This window comes from Arachis duranensis, chromosome 10 (assembly GCF_000817695.3).
Source record: "Arachis duranensis cultivar V14167 chromosome 10, aradu.V14167.gnm2.J7QH, whole genome shotgun sequence".
In the NCBI taxonomy this organism is placed as follows: domain Eukaryota; kingdom Viridiplantae; phylum Streptophyta; class Magnoliopsida; order Fabales; family Fabaceae; genus Arachis; species Arachis duranensis.
This window is the reverse complement of record NC_029781.3, coordinates 102410520-102422129: the sequence shown is the minus strand read 5'-3', so window position 1 is coordinate 102422129 and position 11610 is coordinate 102410520. Positions and strand designations below refer to the sequence as shown.

The following is an 11610-nucleotide window of genomic DNA, read 5'->3' as shown; positions in this document are numbered from 1 at the left end:
AAATCGTGCCTGCTCCTGCAGTTCACCGACAAGAGATTCCAACCCGTCCATGATCTCACCATTGGCGTTGAGTTCGGTGCTCGCATGGTCACCATCGATTCCCGACCTATCAAGCTTCAGATATGGGACACTGTTAGTTCTCTCTCTTATTTTTGTGGTTATTTCTGTAAGTTAATTATGCTTTTCTTTATTCCTTTTTTGTTCTTGTCGTGCTTGAAATTACTAGTTGAGAACTGATCTTACATATTTTGCAGTAGGACATTGGAATTGATTTTAATCGTTTCTGGAACTTATGATTAGGAACAAGGGTCTGTATTTGTTCATATCTTTTGAGGTATTGAATTTGTTTAGGTTAAAAGGAAAATTAAAGCGCAATCTATGCTTATATATATACACGCAGAGAGATGTCGGACAAGCTATTAGGGTTTGTTTGGTTACTGTCTTTGTTTTCGATGTTTCTGATTTTGTTGAATTTGTGAAGGAAATGGCAAAAACATAGAAGATGAGTACATGATTTTATTGTTTTTATGTTTTGTCACAGAATACATAAAATAGGAAACATGGAAAAAGAAAATGAAAATAATAAAATATAAACTAAAGAGTGATTCAGAACGAAGTTACCTTAAAGTTGTAGTTAGTTTTTGATACTGACTTTTTTCTCTTTGTATATTTTTGTTTATATATTTTTTTAGCGTGAATGGATATGATTAGAAGTATCATTAATGCATTTCAGCAAGATATACCTAGGAAAACTAGATACATAAATAATATTTGACCTGTTTAGTATAGCATCAAACATTTGATCCACAGTCCGGCATTGCCAGGTATGATTGAATCAATATAGTAAGAATGTATTAATTGCTCTGCTTGATCGTGACATTAATTCACATTTATAGAATTCAAATACACAATATAAGGTGGCACAGTTGTTTTTCTAGGTTTGGGTTATATAGAATTCTTAGTCATAACTTGTTTCCAAGTCTCTTCTTTTATGTTATGGTATTCAACAATAGTACATGAACATTGATGCATAATACATTGTTTAACCGTAGGCTGGGCAAGAGTCATTTAGATCCATTACTAGATCTTACTACAGAGGAGCAGCGGGAGCACTTCTAGTTTATGACATTACTAGGTGGGTGATGCTTTATGAATTGTCTCAGCATGACTAATGCCAAATGTTATATGATATGACCCTTCAAAATGAACATAAGTTTCTTCTTGTTTTCCATTTTTGTGAATGCTAACTCATAATTCTCAAGTGATCTGAGAATTGAGATGTTCGTAATGGATGTGACAAATGCGAAATGCTGTCCAGTTACTTCTTATACCTTTTCTGGCAGCTGCCTGAAGCATTATTATTGTCTTAGACTTGGTTTGGTAAAGCTTTTACTTTTTGAAAGTAGCTTATGAAAGCTGCCTTTTAAAAGACAGCTTTTTAAAAGCGGCAGCACTTGCGTTTGGTAAAATCACGTTAAAAATAGCTTTTAATAAGCACAAGCACTGCAATTGTGTTTGATAAAACAGTTTTTAAAAATTATAATAAACATATTTATAACAAAGAATTTTTTTTTTCAAATTTTAGAGACCAATAATTTAAATATTTATTTGATTTACTCTCTATATTAATATAAATAGAGTTATCATTAGTCAATAATAAAACTTGTATGCAATCCAATGTTAGTACTGATACGTCCATTACCCATCTATATATATTGACTCACTTTTACCCATCTATATTTACATATGTATATATATGTTGTTATTATAATTTTGACTAATGTTCATAAAAGTTGGTGTACAAAAATTTTATGATTAGTTTCTATAAATCAGGTCTCCTTCACGTTTTAAAAAATAGAGAAAAACAAACATCTACTAAAAAATACAAAAACAACGCACAAAAAATAATATAAATAGATAGAGTTCATACCTAATACATGATAGAGATGTATTTGTGTTGAAATTGTGAAGATTAGGTTGAAAAATAAAAAATATATGAAGATTGTATTAGAATTTGTGAATGTTAGGTTGAGAAATTAGAAATATATGACTATTTCAATGGCAATATAATGGCAGAAAATATGTGTGGGAAAATAAATAAAATCTGGTGTTAATAATTAATAATGGTAATTTTGAATATTTATTATATTAGTTTTTTTTTTTTAATTTTGATAAGCAGAAGCCAACTTTGAAAAACTCCCTCTTAGGTAAGCACTTGAGCTTTTTAATTTACCAAACGCAAAATAAGATACTTGTGCTTTTAAAAAGCACAAGCACCTTTTCAAAAAGCTTTACCAAACCCAGCCTTACTCTCGATCATTTGAGTTTTAGTATAGTTTTGATTTTTAAGCCACCTTATGTAATTTTTTGTTTTTAAATTGCTCATGCGAGGGGCTCTAATACTGCTTTACAACATGTTTTCATGGTCAGTACGGTTTTTCTCCATTTATGCATGTATGCAGTGCAATTTTCTTCAATACAAAGCAATGTGTCCCAACCTCTTCCATGTATTTTTCTGGATTGCAGTGGTCTGATGTGTTACCTAAATATGAGGTTGATCCTTTTCTTAAATCTTTCCTTCAACTGACAAGAAGGGTTTATTTGTTGATTAGGAGAGAGACTTTTAATCATTTAGCAAGTTGGCTGGAAGATGCTCGGCAGCATGCCAACCCTATCATGACAATCATGCTGATAGGCAACAAGTGTGATCTTTCTCACCGAAGGGCAGTGAGCAAAGAGGAGGGTGAGCAATTTGCAAAGGAAAATGGACTTCTGTTCTTGGAAGCTTCTGCTAGGACAGCTCAAAATGTGGAAGAGGTGATTTATCCCAATTAATAGCAAGACAAGACCCTAAATTTATAACATATCCTGTATGCTACATTGCCCCATGGATAATGTGATTTTTTAATTGTTTTATATTCTACAGGCCTTCATAAAGACTGCTGCAAAGATTCTCCAGAATATTCAAGGTGGTGTCATTGATGTGTCCAATGAGGTAAGTGTCAAATTTTTGGTCCACATGCACACACACACACACATGTATTTACGTGAACCAAAAATTTATTTAAACCTGTTTTATTCCCCAAATGTGAAAAGGAAAATTTTCTGATGCCATGTGTGGTTCGTTGACTAAAATTAGCAATGAATATGTATTGTTATTGCAGTCATTTGGTATAAAACCAGGGTATTTACGTCTCCAAAATCAAAACGGTGCAAGAGATGGAACTGTTAGTACTGGGGGTGGCTGTTGCAGCTGATTATGAGAAACTCAAACTCTGTGTAATCTTTCTGTGAATTTATATCTGGAATTCCCTGTGATAAGAGAGTAAATATACTTCTAGACTTGCCATGGAATGAAACTTTTGGATAATACTGCAATCTCATGTATAGATCTAATCTCAAAAACATTTGACTATATAGCACATCCACTGATCCACTGAATGAATGTTTGGAAAATACCATCTGTAGTGTTATTTAATGTCAAATGCCATTGTGAAATTCTTCCACTCAGGCTTTTATATTGGAATGGATTTTTTCAATTTTCTTCTCAGTTGATGTTGTGAAGTGTGATTTCACACCATATAAGACTTTAAGCGAAACCAAAGAAAAGCATATGACAACAAATCTTGTATTATTATATATCCACCCTCCCTCTAAGTCTTATCTTTTACAAAAAGAAGTCAATTTTTTTTGCAGGATTAATAATCAAATTAGTTCTTGAAAGATAAGGCATTTTTCAAATTCGTCACTGAAAGATTTTTTCAATCAAATTAGTCCTTTAAATATTATAAATTAATCATATATGTCCTTTAATTACTCCATTTACAATTTTTGTCAACAATTGATAATGTGAAATGTTAACTGATAGCATACATGACACGTAACGTGTTCAATTAGATGTTGACTAAATATATTTACAAAAATCTATCAATTTAGTCACTAGGTTATATTAAGAATAAGATTTTTATAATTGGAGAAAATGATTAAATTAATAAACTTTTATAAACATATTTGATCAATATCTAATTAGACATATCATGTATTATATATGTTATTAATTAAGGTTTTACATCAATCTTTGAAAAAAATTGTTAATGGAGTGATTGGAAGACAAATATAATTAATTCACAATCTTTAAATGACCAATTTGATTAAAAAAATCTTTCAAAAATGAATTTGAAAAATACCTTTTCAGAAAAATTAATCCATGCATGCTGACGGTATTGGAAAATTCATCAATTAGGGTATTGTTGCAAGGAACTTCAATTATAACTTATAAGCCAAGTGAAATAATAAATTGTTGGAAAAAAAAAAAAAAAACTAGATGGTCAACAGTTTTTTAGCTAACATGTAACAACTAACAAGATTTCATTTTTTACTCTCCACTCGCTTCAAAACTATTGGCCATGTAATATGCCTTTTATTCTTTTGCGTGGGGTTGTGCACCAAGAGTTTTTAACCAGCATAAAACTTTCGGGTTTGACACATTAATACATGAAATGCTTATGCAAATGCAACCTTGAATAATACTTATCGATTTTGTACAGATATAATCCCCTCTCTCACTTGGAAGCAAAACAAAAAAAAAACGAGGAAGAAGAAGAAGAAGAATTAGGATTAAAGAATACTTTGTAGAAGTTTACAATTTTCTTATTACAACAAAACTAAAACAATGGCAATTATTCTACAACAAAGAAACCATTAAGAATAAATACGTGTACTATCAAATTGAGAGCAAAAAGGTATTACAACCTAGCAGCTATCTTTAAGAGCTTAGCTCAACTTTCTCTTGAGAAGAATCACAACTATGAGTGAATCATCCATAGGAACCCATACCAACTCATCCATGAATTGGAGAAGGAAAAAAACAAAACAAAAACCACCGCGAATTAAGCATTCTTCCTTCAACATAATAAATACTTTGGCAGCTAAAGGCTTTAAGGATAATATATGAAGACCTTAAACCTCTACAATTCAGTTCCTGTTCCCAAACCTCGAGCGAAGGTTATCGTAAGTTTGAGAAACCAGCAAGAGTCTTGCATCATTTTCAGGTATCTCACGCTCCTGCAGTACCAAATAAGTGAAAATGTTAACCAATCAAATAAGAGGACGGAAAACTTCATCAGCACCAACTCCAAACATAATCATATATTGACTGAAACAACTCCATTAGGATTTCATTGAGTAAAAAATAAGAAGCTTATAGTACTCAAATTTAGTTTTGTAGTATCATACAAAAGTTTGATTATGTGAGTACCTGGCAATTAGTATTTAACTTTCAGGGATCTTAACCGTATAATAGAAAACTTAAAACTCCACTCCCTTCAACTTTTTTACATACTGTGCATTATTTATTGGGGAACTATATTCAAGATCATGAGTACTTTACCATACCCGGAATGTAAAATTTTCTCCCCAAAATAAAGAGAGAAGATTATAAAGAGGGAAATTTTTACTTCTCTAGTTGGTACAAAGAAATCCCTAACATGAAGTAACATGATAAATCAACCATATCTGACAGATATTCAAGGGGTAGTGAGTTTGGTTTCTAGTGGTATTGGCATCAGTGCTTTTTTAATACAAATCTAGTTTGAAAGGAATGCTAGAACTATATGATTGCTTTGCAAGTTTATTGAGAATAGAATTACTTTGCATCCATGAATTTAATTTTGATGCACTGTCAGTGTAAAGTAGTTTTACATGTGCATCCAATTACATAATGACACATGAGTAAAAATAACTACCTTTCACATTGACCGCGTGAATGGTCATCCAAAAGAACGGATGTGATTGCATGACTATGTAAAACTACTTTACACTATCAGTGCATTAAAATTAAACTCTTGCATCTATATGGTGATATCCTCATGATCAGTTCCATAGTGTTCCTTTATCTTTAGCTGCAGATATACAATATACAAAGGGATTGACATGCTTCTTTGTGTCTGTTTGAAGATGTCTAATCTCCTTTTGAATTTTTTTCTTATTTTCTAATGAAATCTTGTTTTCTTACAAAAAATTAAAATGATACTCATTGTTATTCTCAACTGACATAAGATATTTTGCAACTTCCATGCATTCTACAACTTTTAAAAACTTTACAACACATGAACATACAAACTAACAGGAAATAATATTTAAAAGAACACAAGTTTATGATTGAGGAAAATAGCTTACTTTTAGGCCCTTGTAATATGCCTCTACTGCAGGAAGGATAGGAGTAACATTACGAGCTCGCATCAAGTCCCATATGAAATTAGCAGTAGTGTATCCACCAGTCTACCATTTGAGAAATAAACACCAGAATATACATTTTAAACCCAGGGGAAGAAATATAATTTATCTTATATGAAATATATACAAAGAGGATATAAACGGAAAAGTTTGCATACCTTTTCACCAGCAGCTATAAGCAGGAGATCACTTCCCGTTCTAGGATTTAACGAAAAGTTTCTTTGGTTCATCGCTACCTGCATTTATAGGCGTGTATTCTAAAGTTGTTGAACAAATCAGAAAATCCACTGTGTAACCAAGTTGATAAAGTAGCTATGACAATTACCAGTGCATCTTGAGCAATTTGCATTCCTTTCTCAGTGTACCCAACCATTGCCCCCTCTGCAAGTGTCTGCAGCCATATTGGTTTGCATTGTAACCAAAATTGGTATTCAATAAATGTCAGATGCTGAATAAGGAAAACACCATGACCACAACACCAAAAATTGAAACTACTATGGCAATTAGACAACAAATTGCCGGCCACATGAACTATTAACAGATGTTGAAAGTTTCCCCTTCTGGTATCCATTATATATGCACTAACGTAATTTGATACACTGGAAAACCAATGTATCTAGAGACGAAATTAACAAAGTGGACAATTAATTGATACTTGACAGAATAAATGATATAGATGAAGATAAACAGAACTAAGGAGAACAATTGCCATCTTTAAAATTCACACATGCCCACTGCATTGTAATAAAGGTCATTTATCCATATTCATAAGGTCCTTGAGATTGTGCAAAGAAACACCAGCATTCTTTGAATTACGATATTAGGTACTGAAAATCACAGAAACTGCACATAACCAAACTCACCACAAAAAGATCTGCAGCTAAAGGCTTTCCTGAATTTCTGTAATCCTCTAAAGTTTGACGAGCACGCTCAATATCTCCTGCATTGCAATGGCACCTGCATAGTAATGTTAATCAGAGATACTGAACTATCTTATAATGGAATCAGCAAAAATAGATATCTATTGAATAAAACAGGAGCAAGGAAGAACTGTCCACTCTAGAGACAAAACATGTTTAACTTCTAACAGTATTTGCTACCTTCATCAAGCATAACAGAACCAAGTTGACCAAATTTGATGGTTACAAGTATTTACAAGCAATTCATAGCCTATTTTCAACAAGAGACGATAATTGGTATCATCTAATGGCTTTATATTAAGTGAAATTGCAACGAAACTGAGGAAAGAAAGCAGTTTCAACTGATAATAACTAACGATGTAATGTTTGAGTTTATATTATCAATATAAGTCAATTACCAATGTTACACTTAATATTACTAGTATAAGTCAATAACTAATGTGGTGCACTAGTTGCAGTATAGTACAGGTCCAGCCAAAAGTGATCATTAACATAATAGGGCACTTAGAGCAAAACAACTCTTACCAGCTTCCATATCTACACTTATGCAATTTTGTTGATTAACAAAATCTAATAGAAATAACAATAAGAAATAAATCATAATGAGTACTTGGTGCCTTGCTTATTGGAATATTTTGAGGTAGGCTACAGATCACGGGGGCATTACTACTTACTTTAGACACGGTTGCTTAAGGGGTGAGCACAGAATATGCTGTTGGGCTGCAACATTAATAATAATAATAGTAACAGATTAAAAAAAAAACACTTGTTTTTCTTATAAAAGAATAAATTCCATTAATGTGAAGAGAAGGATATCATAAGAGGTTTGGAGGATAAGATAACCTCAATAGGGGAAAGGAATAGACGAAACATCAAAACAGCAAAGCTCTCCAATCTCCCTGTATATTAGAGACAGGTTTCCCTCTAGCAGGCCATGTGTCTTGCACCGCCTATCCCACAAAACTTGCTTATTTGGATCCAATTAAAAATACAAAAGATATGCTCCTTCCAAATACACCAGTGGCAAAGACTGCTTTGTCATAAATATTTTGACTTCCTTTCTTTCTCAAAACAAAGAAACCTTTTCATTTAAAAGCCCTTATTTTATGTTTCTTGGTATATGGTTGAATGGTTGTTTAAATGAAGTATCCAGTTTATGGCCTCCAGCTTAGATTATGCACAAGTAGGTCCCAAAATTTTAAAACTATGCAATGAGATATCAAATTTTCTAGTGCCTGTGTTTTCATCCTTTTGTTTGATTTCTTGTAAAATCTAATGTACACAGCATGTGACATCAGTACATCACAAATCACAAGTCATTGACAGCCAAAATTCAGTCTAACCTTTACCAGGACACACTAAAGGACAGTAAAACAGAAGTAAGCAATCAATGCATAAGTTATTCATATAATCAGTGTAAGCAACCATAAACTCCATGTAATGGGGTTGGTTGTTTACATACCAATATAAATGTATAGTTTCATAGTATACATGGTTACAATCCATTTGCACAGAACAAACTATAAATATAATAACTGAAAATTAGTTACCTAATTATTTGCATCATAATAAAGCCATCGGGAGTTTTTCTATCCTTGCTCAGTGTATCCAAAAGGGTTTCCATCAACTGCCACAATCAGATATCAGCCATGCAAATCTCATACAACACTTTAAAAACAAAAATAGATATGAAACAATTTGAAAATGAAATCAACTTAGAGCAAATCAATAAAAGATGGATCAATACTGAGATAAGTATGTTTCAGAACTAACAGATAATTTGAATTAATTTTTTAATCCTGATAATACCTGTGTTTGTTGCCATTCATGAGTATGACCATAATATATTAATTGATTTTATTAGTTCATTGTACAAACTAAAAAAAAAAAGAAGCTTATCCTAGAAGGTTAAAGAAAATCTAAGAAGCAAGAACCATCTAATTAGATCTCAAGAGATGATGACAAATACCTGAACATTCTTCAGGTCTGCAGCAGCATAAAAAGCAGTATGATATGCTGTTAGTGGCCTAGCCAAGAATAATCGTCTATGAACATATTCTGCTGTTGGTAAGTTGTATAACTCCTCATCTGTAACACCCATCATCACATTTTCTGCATTTTCACTGTCAGTTTCAACTGAAGACCACATCTTTGACCTCTCCACGAACTCAATAACCTTTTTCCACAGAACAGTAAGGTTAAAAGTCACAACAGCATAAATGATGTCAAATCAAGGAATGGATAAGATAACTACTTTTGTATCAAAATCATCAGGAACAGGTGTTTTGTTCTTGTGGGCAATTATAAGACCAGCATAACAGAACTTGTTTAATCCTAGACCAGCTGCAGTCATATCCCGGACAATTGCATACCTGCATCAATAAATTTTATATGAATTTAATATTTTGAACATTACTATAAAATACTTGATGACTCTAATATGAACATATAGGTAAATAAGAAAAGACTAGGAGCCTGAATTCCTCAACCTTACCCAAAGGAGAACAAATAAAGTAACACAGAATTGCTTAAAACCAGAAAGTAGAAAAAGAAAATTTTAATCAAGAAGTTAATTATAGCTAATAAAAGAAGGGTATTTATTACTATTTACAACATACACTTCGAGAAAAAAAAAAGGGAAATTATATTAAAATTACAAAAGAAGAAGTATTATAGCATACACTCGGTCTAAGCGTCCATCAGCTGCACAAGCGTTTAGCAAGCAGATGTAGGTTTGCACATTTGGCTTTACTTGCATACACTTCATCTCCTCCAAAATCTTTATCCAAAAGGAAACAAGAAAACCATTATATGGCTAGCGGGAAGACAGAAATAACTTCTAATGTAGTAGATTTTTTTTAAATGTCAACAACTACATGGCAATGATAAGTACCTGAACAGCTTGATCAGAGTTCCTGGATTTCCCACAAGTTGAAATTAGAAAGTTGTATAAAGTAACCTATGTATCAATAAAAGACAAATCATTGATTCAGTGATACAAAAACTGAAAATGGAAGTGTATACACCATGATTTTGCTCTACTTATAATAGGATAGACTTCACTTCAAAAGGGATTAACAACAAAGAGGCACGACACTTCCGCAAGTAAAAGAGGAAATAGTTTTCATTTGATTCGTTTGGGCAGCGTTTGTTCCTGTCTCTACGATGGATATACAGGGGTGGGACAAAAGACAGTCATATCTGGCTATGGACACCTGAACAGAGACATTAAAATTTTTATGTCATGGGACAGGAAATTTCTGTATTTTGATGTACTTCCAACAGGTCGGGATATTGGAGACAAAACATGGGGACAGAAATTATTTACAACACTACCTCACTGGACCACCACTGAACAACCGCTGACAGCCACTAGCGACATTTCTGGTGGCCAGCAGCAGTTGACCGGAAAGGGCAACAATATGCAAACTTTTCTTGTGTGTCTTGTTTCTCATTACTATCAAACAAGATAAAGAGAAATACTATTCTTTTCGTGTCTATATCACCATTGTTTCTGTCCCTCTAAATATACACTCCGAACACTATGTTTGGAAAAGGGGAGACAAAAATTGAAAGACTGAGACTAAATTAAGTCTCTTGTGTTTAGTGTAAAATGTACGTTTACCATAAATATGAAAATTGAGAGGTAGATTTGGAATTTGAAAAATTAAATTAGAGTATTTGTAAAAAGAAATATTAAAGTTTCAGTCTCCAGTCTCAAAAATTTCAGTCCCTCAGTCCCAGTCTCACCTCCAGTATCCAGAAACAAATACTACCTAACTAACTTGATTCATAACCCAAAATAACAATACAAATAAAACATTTATATATACAAGTAAACATAAGAAGAAAGAGCACATACATCAGGAACCAGACCCATGGTTTTCATTTGGTTAATGAAGAAGAAAGCATCCTGCAATCTAGACCCTTTCATGGTTCCAACAACAAGGGAACGGAAAGTGTCACGGTTTGGCATCACCCCATCAAGCACCATGTCATCATACGCATCCCTAAGCAAGTAATGCCTACGCCAACCAAGAAATAATAAATGATGTGCCTCAAATTAACCAAAACAGGGGAAAAAAATACATTTTTGAAAAAAAAAACCTTCTTTTAGCTGTGAGAGAACCCAAGACAGTGTTGTATTCTGCGACATTGTCAGCGTAGTTTCTCTTACTGTACTCTTCGGTGGAAGCCGAGAAGTTTCTCGAACCCACCACCCGACGCAATGATCCGCGACGAGCTGCAAAATGGGAATAAAAATAAATCAGGAAAAATAAAGAACGTAAATTTGAGATTAGGAAAATTAATGTTTGCTTTTGTTTGAGAATGGAGAAAGAGGAGGAAGAGAGTGCCTATGAGAGATTGAAGGAGTTTCATGGCAATGGAATCAGTTCACTCCAGTTCCCGTCTTTGTTTCTCTCTCACGGAGCTTGTAAAACCCTTGGGATTTGGA

The 11610-nt window shown here is 33.0% G+C and overlaps 2 protein-coding genes across 2 annotated transcripts in view; one reads left to right on the top strand and one right to left on the bottom strand.

Moving 5' to 3' along the window:
* LOC107471516 (ras-related protein RABB1b) overlaps window positions 1-3546 on the top strand; it is a gene marked incomplete in the record, with an annotated part of 3858 nt that extends 312 nt beyond the window's left edge. Inside the window, 5 exon segments of the mRNA XM_052254996.1 lie at window positions 1-132; window positions 1053-1135; window positions 2613-2817; window positions 2927-2995; window positions 3165-3546. Coding sequence (XP_052110956.1) covers window positions 1-132; window positions 1053-1135; window positions 2613-2817; window positions 2927-2995; window positions 3165-3257 — 582 coding nt within the window.
* Window positions 3547-4595: 1049 nt separating this feature from the next.
* On the bottom strand, window positions 4596-11610 carry LOC107471497 (pentatricopeptide repeat-containing protein At4g35850, mitochondrial). The gene is made up of 13 exons (XM_016090975.3): window positions 11510-11610; window positions 11262-11397; window positions 11017-11179; window positions 10048-10113; window positions 9836-9933; window positions 9409-9526; window positions 9124-9330; window positions 8705-8781; window positions 7098-7191; window positions 6560-6625; window positions 6393-6470; window positions 6178-6279; window positions 4596-5064 (listed from the first exon to the last, which is right to left on the bottom strand). The coding sequence occupies exons 1-13, from the start codon at window positions 11532-11534 to the stop codon at window positions 4975-4977; spliced, it is 1320 nt and encodes a 439-aa protein (XP_015946461.1). The 5' UTR covers window positions 11535-11610; the 3' UTR covers window positions 4596-4974.